General features: G+C 35.0%; 1 protein-coding gene across 1 annotated transcript; it reads left to right on the forward strand.

Moving 5' to 3' along the window:
* Positions 1–14017: 14017 nt before the first annotated feature.
* LOC145093086 (peroxidase 12-like) lies at positions 14018–15631 on the forward strand. Its single transcript, XM_079031166.1, has 3 exons — positions 14018–14325; positions 14505–14699; positions 14802–15631. Exons 1-3 carry the CDS (start codon positions 14080–14082, stop codon positions 15435–15437), a joined length of 1077 nt encoding a protein of 358 aa, XP_078887292.1. The 5' UTR covers positions 14018–14079; the 3' UTR covers positions 15438–15631.
* The last annotated feature ends 1130 nt before the right edge of the window (positions 15632–16761 follow it).

Below are 16761 nucleotides of genomic sequence, written 5' to 3' on the forward strand. Positions count from 1 at the left end.
ATAAAGAAAGGGCATACTTTGCCAAAAAAGTATCATGTTTACTATTCCTAAGATTCACTTCTTATATATATATATATATATATATATATATATATATATATAGAGAGAGAGAGAGAGAGAGAGAGAAAGAGAGACATACAATTTATGTGCATATTTGGCAAAAGTAGTTGTTACTGGAAGCAGATAGCGGCTAGCTGGTAGTGGGTAGTTGGTAGCGGAGACTTTTATTTGTTATATGAGTGTTTGACAAAAACAGCTGGAAGCTTTTGAAATATATAAAATTGCATAAAATGACAATTGATTAAAAATAAATAAATATATAAATATATTTTTAAGGATAATTATGGAAATTGATTTCAAAAGCTCAATACCGTTTTGTTAATTGTTACATGAAGTAACTTTTAGATTTGGAACGTTTTGTTTAAATTAAAAGATAAACGCTCGTACTACCAAATGAAACTTTTTGTTTAAACTAAAGCGTTTTGTCAAATGACATTTTTTTTATTGTTTTCCAAGTTCCAAATGACCGAATTCCAAAACCTTTATTATTTATTCACTGTTAATATATTTGACAATTTGACAATTGATTTTTTATTTTATCTTTTGGTCTTTGTTTAATATTTTCATTACAATCATTTTCAAATTTCAAGCATTTGATTCACCCTTCGCATTTGTTGACGTGGCAGAACCACCATGTATGAATTTTTATCATATTAATTAAAAAGTAGAAAATAGAAGAGCATAGTTGCAAAAAAATGACATTTCCAACATCGAAATCATAAGTTTCTACAACGTGCTTTCGGAGATAAACATCGAAGATTTAATCAATCTGGGTTTATTGAAATAAATATAGTATAAAAGAGGATGTTGCATTCTGCTTATTTAAGAACTTTAAATATTTTGTTGGTTATACGATCCGACTCACTACTAGTATTTTTTTTTTTTTACTTTTTCAGTTCTATATATTTCACTTAAATAGTGAACCATGTGAGTTTATCTTTTAGACTCGCCACTGCTTCAAAGTTCAAAAGTTTAAACAATTCACAAATTTATTTTAAACAAATCACATACATATTGACTTCGTAGCTTGAATCAAACAAATAGACAATAAAGCTAGGTTTTAACGGACTGGCAAGAGCTTTTAGGGAGGAGAATATGTAGTAATGTCGTTACGAATGAACTGAACTTTTTTGTGTAGTAGTTGCATGAGTTTGTTCATTGAGAGCCATGGATAATAAATTAGAAAGCAATCTTATTATATTATATTATATTATATATTAAATTGAAATGTCGGAATGTTTTAATCTCTTTATTTATTCTTATATTTTGTAAAATATTATTTTTTCTGTCATTTGTTTTGAACTTTTTAAGATGTCATTTTCATTTTTATATTTTATAAAATATCATTTTTATCTCCTTCAATTTTAAACTCTCTAAAATATTACTTTCATCAATTTTATTTTCTAAACTTTCTTTTTACCCTCCCCTCCCCCAGTAGTATATACAATCTGATTTTCATACAATTACCACTCATCAACTTTGTAAAGTGTCATCGTGTCCCCTTGTAGAGTCTATCTATTGTGATATATTGAACCTTAGGTAGTTGTCTTAATTATGAATGTCTGTAAATGATGAAGGTCCACAAGACTTCGTTATGGTAGGTACATAAGTGGGTTGTAACTTTTGCACTGTTACCCACTGAGTTTTCTCTTTCATTGCAACTTCATGTGTACTAATTCCAGATAATAGAACGGAATCAAGATCATATTTAGATCTCGGTTTTCTTACTTACTCTGATTTACATTTACGATTGTTAAAACATCATTTAATTGGTATCATAGTAGAAATCTACACATCGTTTGAATAGCCTTATTCACATTTTTTTTCTTATCGAATCATTTGCTTCGATTCAATTATTTCGCAAGAGAAAATGTAATTCTTCATTCGATTGTTGTGATTAAACGATTATGCGTTCATTTTGCCAATCATTTTGTATATGATTTCCTTCTTTTCAAGATTATCCACTTTTTACTCGATCAAATGGCGAATCTGAATGTCAACGCTGCGAAGAACTATGCAAACTTGCTTGGATCTGCAACAAAAATTCTAATGATGCTTCTAGAGTATTATGATCAATAGACGAATCGTATGGAAGACTATCCCAATGGGATTGATGAAGATCTCTAGCGATCGATCGAAAAAGGACCTTATCATGCAGATCTTGTTCAAGCGATTGGAAATGATGGTGCTACAGAAGACGTGACAGTTCAAGTAAACAAGAAAAAACGTAAATGATAAGAGATGTCTTCGAGAGCTCTATGGTGCTTTGCCACCAGTTGTGTACAACTATATTCGACGATGCAAGATTGCGAAAGAAATCTGGGACACATTGAAGGAGAAATATCAAGGGAATGAGAGAACCAAGAAGAGCTTAGTGACACAATGCTTATCAGAATTACCCGATTTCAAGCAGAAGGATAGTGAATCTATCGAAGCATATTACGATAAATTCAATGAGATTATCTACAAGTGTACCCGATATGGAGTTGTTCGTACTACTCTTGAATTCAACATTACATTTATCCCAATCCTGAAGAAGGAATGGAAGAATTTTTGCCTCATGATCAAGACTCAAGAGAATTTCGATACTTACTCATTGTCGAATCTCTATAACGTTTTGAAAGCACATGATTCTGAGGTGAAGGAGATATCAAAAGAGAACATCAAGATGAATTTTGGTGATCCAATAGTACTAATTTCAAAAACGACTGGAATCCTTTCCTGATGGGGAAGCTGAGGAGAATGAAGAAGGTTTTTTTGTTGAATTTAAAAGATCTTTATGCCCAATAGTCATTATAGAATGATATTGCTAGATAATATATGATCCGAAAGGGTCACATTTACAACAATTCGATGCAAATATATTATTTATAGGAAACTGATTCTTATAAATAAAAATTTAATCTTATAATTAGTTGGAAATTAATTCTTTCATGGAATATTAATTTTCAATGTTAATAAGCATAATATATCATAATGTATGATTTATTAAGTCTGAACATCTTTGTGGACAAGAAAAACTTTGTCTTTTAGCTAAAATGATAAGGGTTTATATTTTATAAATACTTCAAGTTTTTTAAATATATAAAATCTTGTCTTTTTCTTTATAAAAGTGTAAGCATGGCTAGAGAATGGACACATGGCTTTTAACTTTTTTTTAATCTAGGAGACATGCTTTAGAAGCATCGCATTAAAATATAATAAAGAAGCATGGCATGTCCAAAAGTGTTAAGACCTAATGGGTACTTTTTTGGCTATATGAAGGCTTTCATTCTTCTCATTTGGCAAGCCAAAACCACGAAAATTTAGCCTTCTCTCCATATTCTCTCTTGTTTCATCTCTTAAAGAGTTAAGATCAAAGTAAGAAGATGTTGATACTTGAACCTCTCTTTAAGTCATTACTTGGGTCTTGACTTAAAGCTTAAGTGTGTTTGCATTATTACAAGAAGAAGACTAACATCTTATCAAGTTGGCAAAATGTTGGTGGATACTTCTAGAGAGCTTCTTCCTTGGAGCTTAATGTCATCTTCATCAACTTCCTAACTGTCAAAAGGAACCAGAGTCTTCCAAAGTTGTTTTTCTTTCCTTTCTATGGTTGTTTTAATCTTTCTAAGTCTTGCAAAATGATCTTTTGGTGGGAATAAAAATAGTTTTATTTTGTTCAAAATCAAAGTCTTTCATTGTCATCTTTATGTTTATGAAACAGTTTTTGAATAAAAACCCAACAATTGGTATCAAAACCATTTTTGCAAGATTAGTTAGATTATTTGTTAAGTTAATGAAATATTTGTTTTTTGAAAACATGGATGCCTTTTCCTTTGCTAGAAAAATCCATATATATTTTCTATGATAACTTTAAGATGTTTATAATTGTTATTTTTGACTAAAAGTTTACATGCATCTTTTTAGTCACAAAAGTTGTCTTTGAAAAACAAAGAGTTTGTTTTATATAATATTGAGTATATAAATGTGTATGATGTGTATAATTAAATAGTTTAGTTTTCTTCATTTAGTTTTAGCCAAGGACCTTTGTGTTGTTGTTTGTGTTGATTTGTTGAAAAAGTGGTTGTAATATTTATCTATTCATATGGTATGTAATAATTAAATAAGTTAGTTTTCTTCATTTATTTTTGTAATAATAGATTAGTTTTTCGAAACAATATATTTGTACAAAAATATAACAAGAAATGAAGATGAAGCCATTTTTTGAAGATTAAAAGGTATTTTTTTTAACTTTGAAGTATACAGGGACAAAGACAACCTTTCTGCAAACTGTTGCAAGAAGTGTTTGTAACACCCGGTTCATGGTACATAATTTAATTATAAAATTATACACTTTTGTTCTGGGACACGGTGAGTTGGAGGCCCCAAATCGTCGAGTAGAGGTTAAAATTAGACTCGGTAAGGAGAACCTACTCGCTGAGTCAGATGCCCCGACTCGACGAGTAGGCCTGTCTGGATGAAACCTTAATATTTAGGGTTTGCACCCTATTTAAATACCTTATCTTGTCCCAACCTAGCCTCCATCATCCCTCTCAGTGCAGAAAAGCCCTAACTCGAAACCCTAAAGCATTTGGAGTGTTCTTGAGCCATTTTTGTGTGTTTTTGGTTGTTTTAAGCTTGAGGATGCAAGTTGAAACTTGGGGGTTCCGAAAGAAGCAAGTAGATCCAAAGGTTTTGCTTCATTTCCAGCTCATTCAAGGTAAAAAGCTTCAACCTTGACCATCTATCTCTTAGATCTCTAGTTAGGGTTCATTTCCACATTTTCTAAGCTTTTATAGAGTCATACTCGGGATTTTGTGGTTCTATGAAGGTATAACTTCAGATCTGGAACAATTGAGGGTTCTTATGGCATAAAGGTGACAACTTTATGGCCATAAGCACCCCATGCATCTTGTAGACTCTATTTTAGGGCCTTTTGAGCCAAAAACCCCAACGTATGGATGTCAAGTTTGGAACTTTATGTGTATTATGGACCCTAGGAGGTCAGATCTATGTTTTGAATGCATCAAGACCCATTGAAATCGAGTGTATAGTTTTAGACATAGAGGGACTTGGCGAGTCATTCATGTGACTCACGTGAGTCAAGTTGAGTTTCCCACCAAATCCCTTCTGCTAATGGACCATGAGTTGAGTTAGAAGAACACGCAGTCAGTTGGACTCATTGAGGGCCTAGAAATCATGGGACTCGGCGAGTGTATGAACTAACTCGACGAGTTCAAGGCTATGCCTAAGGAATATGAAGATGGACTCGGCGAGTCAAGGAAGAAATCAGTGAGTCCAGTACTAAGAGCACCACCTTGGATGAAGATGAACTTTAACGAGTTCATGAGGAACTCGACGAGTCAAGGAATACACGTCCCAACTAACATGCAGATGGGCTCAGTGATTCTAAGGATGAACACTCTGAGTCACATGCAAAGGGTCCCGAATTTGCATCATGGAACTCGCCGAGTTGGTGGACCAACTCTGTGAGTTGACCAAAAGTGACTTTGACCATGATGTTGACTTTGACTATGACATTGACCTAAGTTGACCATGAAATGGTAACTAAGGAAGATGATTATGTGTAGGGTTTGAGAGGAGTTGATCCCGACAGCAAGGACAGTTCAGACACTTCGCTTTATGAGGTGAGTTACCTTTCAGTAGAAGTGGGTCGAAGGCACCAAGGCCGGCCCACTAGTAAGAGTTATAGTAGAGATAATTGTATTTGTGATAATTATATGGTATGTTGCTACTTTTCATGATTACATGCTATTATGATATGATTTTATGTGATATGTGATAGGAGGGAAAGGTTAGACCCCATTACCGGTCGAAAGGACCAAAGGGGTAGTTATTGCCCAGTTATGGTAGATAGTTCATGACATATGTGCTATGATATTATGTGGTAGTGGTAGGGGGTGAAATAGTCCCCGGATACCGGTTGAAAGGACCGAAGGGCAGGCCAACACCCTGATACACTAGGCAAGGTACCGGTCGACAGGGTCGTAGGGGAGGCCATCACCCTGATATGCTAGGCAAGGTACTGGTCGACAGGACCAAAGGGGTGGTTAGTACCCAGTTATGTTATGCATTATGTGTTATGTATGGTATGTGGTATGATGGGGGGAACTCACTAATCTTTGAGCTTACAGTTTTCGGTTTCTTTAGGTACCTCTTCGTCGAAGGGGAAGGAGTCGGCTCGGTAGGAGCGCATCTCACACATGATTTCCGCACTATGATGTTCTGGGATTGTACTCTGATATGTTATTATTATTCCATGACACGTTTTTATGACTTTTGATTATGGGTTTACGAGCTTATATGTTATCGATGATGTTTTTCAGTAAATGATTTTATAAGTTACTTAATTAAAAATGAAAATTTTGGCCTTGAATTTTGGGATGTTACAAGTTGGTATCAGATCCTTGGTTTGAGGGATTCAGGCATACTCTCGGGTGTGTCTGGACTCAAACTAAGGACTTGGTATGAGAATTTTCAAAGAAAATCATTTTTTAAAGGGAATTTTGAAAAGAACTTGAAAAGAGAGAGGAAATTTGAAAAGAACAAGGTGATCAACATCATCTCTCCTAACCCTTGCATTTTCCTCTTCTCCAAAGCTTTCCTCCTCTTCAAGTGGATTGTCTTCATCATCTTGCATTATTGTATCAAGGCATGCTACTTGAACGTTTTGAAGATCACCATCCATTCCTCCTTCTGCTGCTTGATCCTCTAAAGAATTAGGGAAAATCTTCATATCCAGAACATGCAGGGAGCTGGTAACAAGCAGATCCAAATCGTCCATGTTGATGAGATTTTCGAATGGACTCGTCGAGTCCATGAAAGCGACTCGACGATTCGGATCGTATTCCTCACATCCCACTGTGTTTTCTGAATCGGTTCCTTTCAGCAACTTTTCTATCTCCTCCAAGTCTTTGTCAACATCATCATTCCCTCCAGAAGATAGCAAAAACTTACTTGGATCTTCTTCTTGCAAGAGTGCAAGTTCTTTTTGTAATATCTCATCATCCAAATTAATGAATGAGACTTCTTCTTTTCTTCCTTCTTCTTACTTAATCTCTGGTAAAGCTTTAAAAACTGCTGACTCATCTCCTACCCTCAATGTGAGTGTGAACTCGCATACATCTATCAATGTGCATGCGGTATTCAAAAATGATCTCCCCAAAATAATTGGAATTTCGGGGTCTTCTTCCATATCAAGTACCACAAAGTCCACGGGGAATATGAACTTGCAAGAGTGCAAGTTCTTTTTGTAATATCTCATCATCCAAATTAATGAATGAGACTTCTTCTTTTCTTCCTTCTTCTTGCTTAATCTCTGGTAGAGCTTTAAAAACTGCTAACTCATCTCATACCCTCAATGTGAGTGTGGACTCGCATACATCTATCAATGTGCATGCGGTATTCAAAAATGATCTCCCCAAAATAATTGGAATTTCGGGGTCTTCTTCCATATCAAGTACCACAAAGTCCACGGGGAATATGAATTTATCGACCTTAATGAGGAGATCTTCACAAACACATCTTGGACGAATAGTCGTCTTATTCGCCAAATGGATCTTTATATTTACAGGCCTTGGCTTCGGTAAATTTAGCTTCTTGAAGAAAGAAAAAGGCATTAAGTTAATACTTGCACCCGAATCGGTCAACGCTTTAGTAGCAAGTACATTTCCAAATTGACAAGGAATTATGATGCTTCCCGGATCGCCCTTCTTTTCTGGTAGCTCACTCAATATTATCTCCGCGACTTCAGCTAAATCCTTTCTAGCAGCAAAGAAACCCCTTAGCAAGTTAAAATACTTGGGTGTTTGAAGCATTGTTTCCGCAAATGGAATGTTGACTTGAAGGGCTCTAACATGCTCCATGAAAGCTCTATATGCTCTAACCTTTTTCCTCAGGTATGGCTCTGATTGGGAATGGCAAAGGAGGGTTGTAAGGCCTTAAGGAAACAACAGATTTGTCATCAGGGTATGGACTCGTCGAGTCCATTAGAGGGACTCGGCGAGTCTGGTTGGGTTTAGCTGGATCCGACTCTTCTGTCTTTTCTGTATGCACCTTGGAATTCGTCTGTGCAGGTGTGAAAATTTCTTCATACCTGGAAGTCACAGCGTTCACATTCTCCATTCTCGGATTATTCTCGGTTTTACTTGGAAGTTGACCCGGTCTTATCTCGTTCACTTGATGTGCAAGTTGTCCTAGCTGTTTCTCAATGTTGAGATTAGATGCTTGCTGATTCCTTAGCATATTTCTAGTCTCTTGTATTGCAGCATCATGATCATTGTGTCTTTTATCGGACGCGGCTATAAATCTAGGCTTTCTTTTCCATAACCGGTTCTTCCTTTTGATAAAAACCCCTCTCCTTCTGCTTGTATTTCTCTTCCTTTGCTCTTTTATATTCTTCTTATGGGAGCCATTCCCTCTTTGGTTTTCGCCAATTCTCATCGTATTTGTCCCCGCTTGAGTAGAACACTTGCGCTTTCTTGTTTCCATTTTCATCCAAGTCACAATCCTTCATGAGATGAGGCCCTCTACAGTCCTCGCATCCAACTCGAATAGCATGGATTGTTTGATCCATTTTCGTCATCCTTCTATCTAAACTATCGAGCTTAGCCATCACCGCCGCCATGCTATCATTGGTCGAGTTCACTACCCCCGACTTACTTCATTTCTCGGGTTGTGGTATTCTCTAGAATGCTTAGAGAATTCTTCAATTAATTCCTTGATTACTGGGGGTGCCTTCTTTGTGAGTGGGCCTTGCGAGTCGAGCAATTGCCTTGTGGTGACATTGACTCCATCATAGAAGATGGAGACCTCTTGTTGGCTATTAAGGTCATTGTGTGGGCAATTTCTAAGAAGACCTTTGTACCTTTCCCACGCCTCATAAAGGGATTCTCCGGGTTGTTTCTCGAAGTTGGCAATGGCTTTCTTCAACTTGGCTATTTTGGAAGGCGGGAAAAAGTGGTCTATGAACTCCTCTTTCATCTTAGCCCATGTGGTGACCGATCCGGGAGGAAGTGACTTGAGTCAATCCTTTGCAGCACCCTTGAATGTGACTGGAAGCGTGCGAAGTAGCTGGGTCTCGCGTGGTACATTTGGTACATTGAAGTAGTCAGCCACATCATTTACTTCATCCAAGTGTTTGTAGACATCTTTGTGGTTTTTTCCATAGAAAGGAATCTCCTTGAGTTGAGCGAGGATATGACCCTTTAGTTCGAAAGTAACGGTAGTGGGAATTACGGGCTGCACAAGTCTCGGGCCAATGCCATCGCGCATCCTCTTCTTCCATTCCCCCATGGGGACTTCATCGATATTAGCCATAGTGATAGCTAAATCGTCCTTAAAATCGGATTCGTGCTCGTATGTAGGTTCTTCTTCTTTCTCGGTCTCGTACTCGTACTCGGTGTCTTCTTTAATCGGGTCTTTGATTGTCAAAGAGGCGTTGGATGCTCCTGATTTGCTGCTCTTCTTCTTGCTGAAAACGGACTTAAGGTTCTTTAGTGGCGAATTCTTTGAAGAAGCGAATTCTCCAACGGCTTTTCCTTTGCTCCTCCTTAGTGCGGATTCCGGGTCTTCGAGAGGAGGGACCAGAGGTGTATCAGATCCTCGGGTCGTGAAACAACTGTAAACAAAACAAAAAAAACGCGTAAAAAGAACAAAAATTAAATAAAAATTAAAACTGTGAACAACGATGGACTCGCCGAGTTGTCACGAGTGCACTCGGCGAGTTCAAGGCAAAAACAGAAAAACTTTTTAATTACTTATTAAAACAGATTTTTATTAAAACTTATCCTAATTACTAGATTACCTAAGAATTAACTCTGTGTAAGAGAATTCTTACACAAAGGATCGATAAAAATAGAAATTAATGCTAATTTAGAACCGTTCCCTGGCAACGGCGCCAAAAAAATTGATGTGTGTAAAACAACTTAGTTTTAAACCTACTTTTACTTATAAAATGAACACACAAAGGCAGCGGACCTATCAATTGTGGTATAGCTAAATAAGTAGGGTATCGAACACACGGAACGGTAAATTAAAACTAAAAACTAATTTTATCTAAATTAATTAATAAGTAGGGGTTTTTTCTAGTTTTGCAAGACTAGAAACTTACTAACTATCATAAAAACTAGTAAAACAAAGATTGAACTAAATTCAATAATGAGAAGGGACTTCTGTTTAGTTCAACTCAATTGATCATATGGTTGATATTATGGTAATAGTGCAATGGATTAATTCTTCTATTGGTTACCGATTCAAGTGATTAGATTCACGTTCGCTGCACTAATCCTTAGAGAACAAACTAACTCAAACAGTGATCAGTTGTCTAATTTAATTAAATTCACTAGATTATTTATTCGGGTTAATTTAGACTTGTAATAGCTAACTAATTTGATCATTTAGTTAACTTCTTGTTGATGGTCATCACACAAGCTCATACATGAATTTACCCATTTTTCTTGTTAATTCTAGTTTCATGTTCATTAATCCTAGTCATATCATGAAGTGGTCACATAAGCATATGAGGTTGACAATTAAAAGATGTTCATACTATTTAATTATCTTCCTATTAATAGAAAAATAGTTATTATTCACACACAAGGTTCTTTAACAAGCTAAAATCAACAAAATCACCAAAATTGAATTAATCCTACCATAAATCAAACCATAGTATCAATATTGTATCCCCAAACAGAAGTTTAAGAGTTTTAGCTCATGATTGAGGTAATTAACAACAATAAAACGAATTCTAATTGTCTAGCCATAATGGAAAACAAAAGATTAAGTAGAATGATGAGAATTTGCCTCAAATCTCCTTCGGAATTGGATTCTAGGTTGTATCTTCGTTCTCTAGGGTTCCTCTGACTTTTCAATCGCAACTATTCTCTCCAGAACGGTTCCAGAATGTCGAATGTCGATCTGAGAAGTTATCTTTATAGATGCGAAACGACTCGTCGAGTCCATTGCCAACTCGCCGAGTCCATCTCTTAATTCCCGTATACGATAAGTCCTCGGACGGCTGCCACGCCGTGGCACAAATACTACCACGTCGTGGCGACCTAAATAAAGTTCACGAATAATCTTGATATGACACGTCGCGGTGGTGCCTCCACCATGTCGTGGCAAACCCGGAACTTATTTAAATTAAATTGATTTAAATACATCAAGAGTACGGATGTTACATGATAAATTAGTGAGTTTATTTGGAAAAAGTTCATGATAAGAGTGATAAGTTTTTGTTAAATTAAAGTTACTGGAATGGTAAGATAGAACAAATAAAAGGATTTAAAAGATTTAATTATTGGAGATGCTCTTAAAATGGTTTTAGAACAATGTAAACTTTTTGTTTTTGTAGTTTATGTTAATTTATAAAGAGAACCCCACCCTTATAAAACTCATTTGAAGTTGTCTGATATTGAAAAGAAGAAGAAGCTTTGTTGTTGTTTGTTGGTGAAGAGAAATTAACGAGAATATGCTAGTGGTCGTAAGGATAAACATGTAGAATATATGTAAAGTCAAATATTGTCTCTCCAAAAGAGCCCTTATGGTGAGGGAAGACTCCAACATATATAAATACTAATAGGAATGTTTCACATTGATGTTGTATATTATAACACTCACCCTCATAGACGTAGACTCGATGAGGATAGACAATGAATGTGTCAAGCTACATGGGTGCAGACACCGACATTGATACCATGTAAAATATACGTTAAATCTACGATTGTCTTTTCAAAAGAGACCTTATGGAGAGAGATGGAGACTCCAACATATATAACCACTCATATGGTTGTGTTGCACCGATGTGAGAAACAATAACAATGCAGAGAGTAGAAAGGGGTCAACGAATAAAAGGTTAGGGAATGTGTAGGTGATAGGGGTGGGTCGTAGTTGACAAATGGAGATTTGTTTCTTTAAATGAAAGGAAGGGTGGAAACTCGTTGGAGGGACGACAATGAGAAAGAGGGAGGAGAGGAGGGAAGATCTTGGCGGTTTGAAGATGAATTCTTATAGGGGTGTGGATGTAATAAAGACAAGAAATTATAAAAAACTAAAAAATCAATAACTCATAATTAAATACAAAAGTAAATGCATAATTGTAATTTTACAGCTTTTAAAGACCCGGTTTAAACAACGTTTATCATAGGGACTAGGTGATAAGAAAATGTTTTAGGGATGACCAATGTTACAATTTAAAAAAAAAATGTACTAGATTAAAAAAAACATATAACTACAAGGACCAAGTTTAACCACCAATGTTACAATTAAATAAAAAAATTGGACTTGATTAAAAACATATAACTACAAGGACCAAGTTTATAATTCTCTTAACTTATATATAATTCTTAACAATGAAATAATAAAATAGTACAAATTTATTACGAAAAGAGTGATCCTTATTTAATCGAACTTTCACCAAATTACTTATAAATTATATTCTGAAGACCTAAATGCAAGTTGAATGGAGTGGTTTGTTTTGCTTACATAATACTTATTTTAAAAATATGAAAAGTAAATTTCTTTTAATTATCCATACCTTTTGATTGGTCATGTTCACACCCACCAAATGCAAAAATAATTGCCATGTTGAAAGAAAAAGAAAACCAAACATAGGCATGTAAGCATTTGTGGAACCATTCTTACCTTCTTTTCCGTATAAATATTAATCTTTGACTTATTATACTACAAGTTTTGGTATAAATATTTGTTAAACAATGGTTTAAGGTCTCCAATTAATTTTTTTTTTGTTATATATATATATATATATATATATATATATATATATATATATATATATATATATATATATATATATATATATATATATATATTTCTTAGGTTACAAAGATAAGTTGTAGCTTAGTCCGGTGGTAAAAGCATTAGGTGGTAAAACTAAGGGTCTCAAGTTTGAAATTGTCTGAAGGGTTCTAATTTTTTTGTTTGCTTAGAACCCCCAAATTGGTTGAGTCGCCCCTACTTGCCGAGATGGAATAGGTGTTGCCGATACATGAAAAATAGGTAAAAAATTAAAATTTTGAAAAATTTTCCACTGCGGACAAAAAAATCAAGTGTTGCCGGTGCCACACCAGAAACCCCTTAAAACCGCCCCCACAACCAAGAGTTTTTTAGATCATTTCGTTCAATTTGGGTATATATCCTCCTTTATGATTATTTGAAAATATATATAAAACCAAAAATAATGTGTTTTATGTTATTCGTGTAGAGTGATAAAAGATCATAGTAAATCAATATTTGAAAATTTTAGACTTTCATCAATGATCACTATTGAGGGTATCCATAATCGATTGAACTCTAAGGAATTTAATGGATTGTTTCGCCACATCAACATTTCACTTTTAATTCAACTACACTCTTTAAAATCCACATTCCACACTTCATTAAACCCTACAAAATTTAATGGATTTTCATCTCATCATCATTATATTTATAAACGTAATTATAAATTTAAAATCCATATGTAATATTTCAAGTAATATTTTATCAAAATTATTATTTAATAGATTTGTAATGGATATTTTTTTTATTAGATTTTTATTTTTAAATATTTCATTTGATTTATTTATTTGAAATAAATATAACATCTAAAAATATACATTAAATAATATAATATCTAAAAAGTATGGAAAATTTTATTTGTGATCTCGTTAAAAAAATATAGAAATCAAATATACAACTCTTTCATTCAGCATTCCTCTATGTCATTTTAACTTCTATTCAACTTTTTTAAAACTTTATTCAACTTTTATTAAACCCTGCTCAGAATAATGATATACATCTTAAAGGGGTATATCATGTGACGACTTAACTAGCGAGATATCTAAAATACCATGTGGAAGTACTCATGATCAAGCCGCCTTGTATATATTCCATTATTACAACATGTATATTTTAGGTCAATGCTTTCATGCATATCCCTATATATACTCTTCTAATCTAAGTAATATATCGAACCACACCGTCTTCTTTCATCAAGAATTCAACTTCATTCATTCACCCATGGCGGCTTCTTCAACCTCTTTGTTTCTAGTTTTCTCCTCACTCTTAATCTTCTCCTCTCTTCTTTACGTATCAGATGCAGATTACTCAGCGCCCATTATGAAAGGATTGTCATGGGATTATCATCATAAGACTTGTCATAAGCTCGAAAAAATCGTTCGAAAACATCTCAAGAAAGTGTTCAAGGAGGATGTTGGTCAAGCCGCTGGCTTGCTTCGCCTTCATTTCCATGATTGCTTCGTTCAGGTAAGTACTATATATATAATTAACTACTGATCATCAATCATGAATGCTACTCCTACTCGATCGTACTTTCAGTTATACATTAACACCATCAATCGTTATAATGAATAAAGAACTTGAAAAGATGTCAAAATGAACGGTATTAAGCAAATTAAGCATCTGATAAACTGGCATATATATAGGGATGTGATGGTTCAGTGTTGTTGGATGGATCACATGGCGGACCAAGTGAACAAACAGCACCTCCAAACCAAAGTCTAAGGAAACAGGCATTCATCATCATCGAAGATCTTCGGAATTTGATCCATAAAGAATGTGGTAGAGTCGTATCTTGTGCAGATATTGTAGCTCTAGCAGCTCGTGATGCCGTTCATTTGGTATGTATGTACGTAGTTTAATTAAGATAAGTAAGGAACTGTTTATTAAATAATGAATACATGAAGTAATCTTTCTTGCGTTGCTTTTTGACATTAATATAGTCAGGTGGGCCCGACTACGATGTTCCATTGGGAAGAAAAGATGGACTGACATTCGCCACACAAAACGCAACCCTGGCCAACCTTCCGGCACCAACAAGCAACGCCACCACCATCGTCTCCGCTCTTGCCACCAAAAACCTCAACCCCACCGACGTAGTGGCGCTCTCCGGCGGCCACACCATCGGAGTTAGTCACTGCTCATCCTTCACCCCTCGGCTCTACCCCACCCAAGACCCCACCATGGAGAAAACCTTTGCTCATGGACTCAAAGAGGTTTGTCCCACAAACACCACTGATGCAACCACGGTCATGGATATCTATTCTCCAATCAAGTTTGACAACAAGTATTATGTCGATTTGATTAACCGACAAGGTCTTTTTACTTCCGATCAAGATTTGTACACTCATAAAGAGACCAAACCAATCGTGGAAAGTTTTGCACATGATGAGAAGTTGTTCTTTGAGAAATTTGTGCAAGCCATGATCAAAATGGGACAATTGGAAGTGTTAACCGGTGGAAAAGGTGAGATTCGTGCTCATTGCTCGATTAGGAATCCCGATAACAAGGGGTATTTCTCGTATTTGTCAGAAGAGGAGGACCAATACGATCTTGAGTCGAAGGCAGAACTACGTTGATGAATGATATCAAACACGATATGTTGTGGTTCGTTGGCTTGTCATCATGTACAATTTTTTTTTTTTTTAATTTAATAAGTGTTTATTACGGTTTAAAATGTGTCTTCTTTGTCATTTTGTGTACTTGTGTATACTTTCTAGTGTGAAATAATATGGTAACGAGGATCATAATGAAAATTTCTAGTTACCGATTACCTTTTTCTTGATTTCTATTTTCTTTATTAGATAAAAAAGGGATGATTTCTATTTTCTTTATTAGATAAAAAAGGGATAATGACTTAAAATGGTTATATATTTTTTGATTTGTACAAATTTAGTCACTAATTTTTTTTTTGTCCACATTTGTCCCTTAAATTCGTTAAATTGTACACATTTAGTTCTTATGACCGGCTACTCCAGGTTAGCCGGTAAAAATGACGTAATAGGGTAATATATTTCTCACTTTGTACACATGTAGTCCTTAATATTTTTGTATTAATTTAGTCCTTAATATATTTTTTTGTTGTAGAATAAGTCATTTTTGTTTTTGTACTCATTCAGTGCTTATAAATGATTTCTTTAGGTTTTTCTCACAACATTTTACGTAGATAGTCATATGGTGGTGGCATAGGTTGAGGTGGGTCGGCTATATGTTGTAGTGCGGGCCAACTGTAAGACATAGGCATGGATGCTCGAGAAGAGCAGTTGGGTTAAGACGGCATGCCGACAAACCCTGGCTATTCCAGTCCGATGACTAATTGGATATGTTGCATGTTGACATTCCAGTCCAATGGCTGCTTGGGCCAATGTATTCCAATCTGATGAGTTTGGGGTCGTTATACATGATAATACGTTTGTTGTATTGCGTATGTTGGGGGAAACTCACTAAACTTTGTGTTTGCCTAGTTGTTTATGTTTTCAGGTTCTATCGTTGATCGTGGGAAAGCGAAGACATGACAATACACACTCATCAACAGTATTGAGGATTCCACGTTTCTTATATTACTCTGGTTTTCGATAAATGTATTTCGGAATAAACGTTTTTTCTTAATAATCTACCTCTTTTAATAAATAAAACCTAAAAATGACAAGTGTCAGTTTTTTAGAAGGTCTCTTTGACACGTGACATTTTTCTATGATTTTTATTATTTTTTTTAGTAACAAATCAAATTCAATTCAAAATTTGAAAATACAAAATCATATCCTAATAAAATTATTATGTTTACTTGGTTAACAAATTAATTCATAATTACTTACGATCGACAATATCTTTGTTTTTTTTAACATATGTTATTTTTTTTATCTATATAAAAATTTAAAATATACCGACCGTGGTTTCCACGGG

The sequence above is a fragment of the Lactuca serriola genome, chromosome 1 (genome assembly GCF_051521515.1).
Source record: "Lactuca serriola cultivar US96UC23 chromosome 1, Lser_US96UC23_V15, whole genome shotgun sequence".
NCBI lineage: Eukaryota > Viridiplantae > Streptophyta > Magnoliopsida > Asterales > Asteraceae > Lactuca > Lactuca serriola.

Bases quoted from the DNA above. Each gene is read 5' to 3' on its own strand.
- LOC145093086 (XM_079031166.1), top strand. From the start codon at position 14,080: ATGGCGGCTTCTTCAACCTCTTTGTTTCTAGTTTTCTCCTCACTCTTA. The intron at 14,326-14,504 runs GTAAGTACTATA...GCATATATATAG, and splicing joins TCCATGATTGCTTCGTTCAG to GGATGTGATGGTTCAGTGTT. The intron at 14,700-14,801 runs GTATGTATGTAC...ACATTAATATAG, and splicing joins CTCGTGATGCCGTTCATTTG to TCAGGTGGGCCCGACTACGA.